General features: G+C 43.9%; 1 protein-coding gene across 1 annotated transcript in view; it reads left to right on the forward strand.

Moving 5' to 3' along the window:
- Positions 1–360, forward strand: part of LOC119592414 (MAM and LDL-receptor class A domain-containing protein 1-like) — an 8,928-nt gene that overhangs the window by 5,084 nt on the left and 3,484 nt on the right. Inside the window, exon 10 of the mRNA XM_037941235.1 lies at positions 78–230. Within this exon, the coding sequence (XP_037797163.1) occupies positions 78–230 (153 nt within the window). The remainder of the gene's footprint in view (positions 1–77; positions 231–360) is intronic.

Raw genomic sequence — 360 nt, forward strand, 5'->3', positions numbered from 1 at the left:
TGACGCTTAACTTGACCTACAATATTGGAATTAACCTTCACAAACAAATACAACTTCCTTCCACCATCCTTCGCCAGGGAGTGCCAGCAGACGAGATCAGCATCAACTCTGTGGTGTCCGACGGCACCGAGAAAGTCCTCTGGTCCTATGACGGTGCCAGTCAGGGATGGACTAAGGGCCAAGTGAGGGTCAACGCTGCCATATTCATCTTCGACGAACTGCCATATCAGGTGAGAAGGAATATGGACATGATGGGAAGATTGAGAGTGTGTTGATGGAAAAAAGTTACGTGAAGTGCATTGTAAATTTATGGAAGTCAAATAGAAAATTTTGAAATATCACTGTATAAGACATACCTTT

This window comes from Penaeus monodon, chromosome 30 (genome assembly GCF_015228065.2).
Source record: "Penaeus monodon isolate SGIC_2016 chromosome 30, NSTDA_Pmon_1, whole genome shotgun sequence".
Classification (NCBI taxonomy): Eukaryota; Metazoa; Arthropoda; class Malacostraca; order Decapoda; family Penaeidae; genus Penaeus; species Penaeus monodon.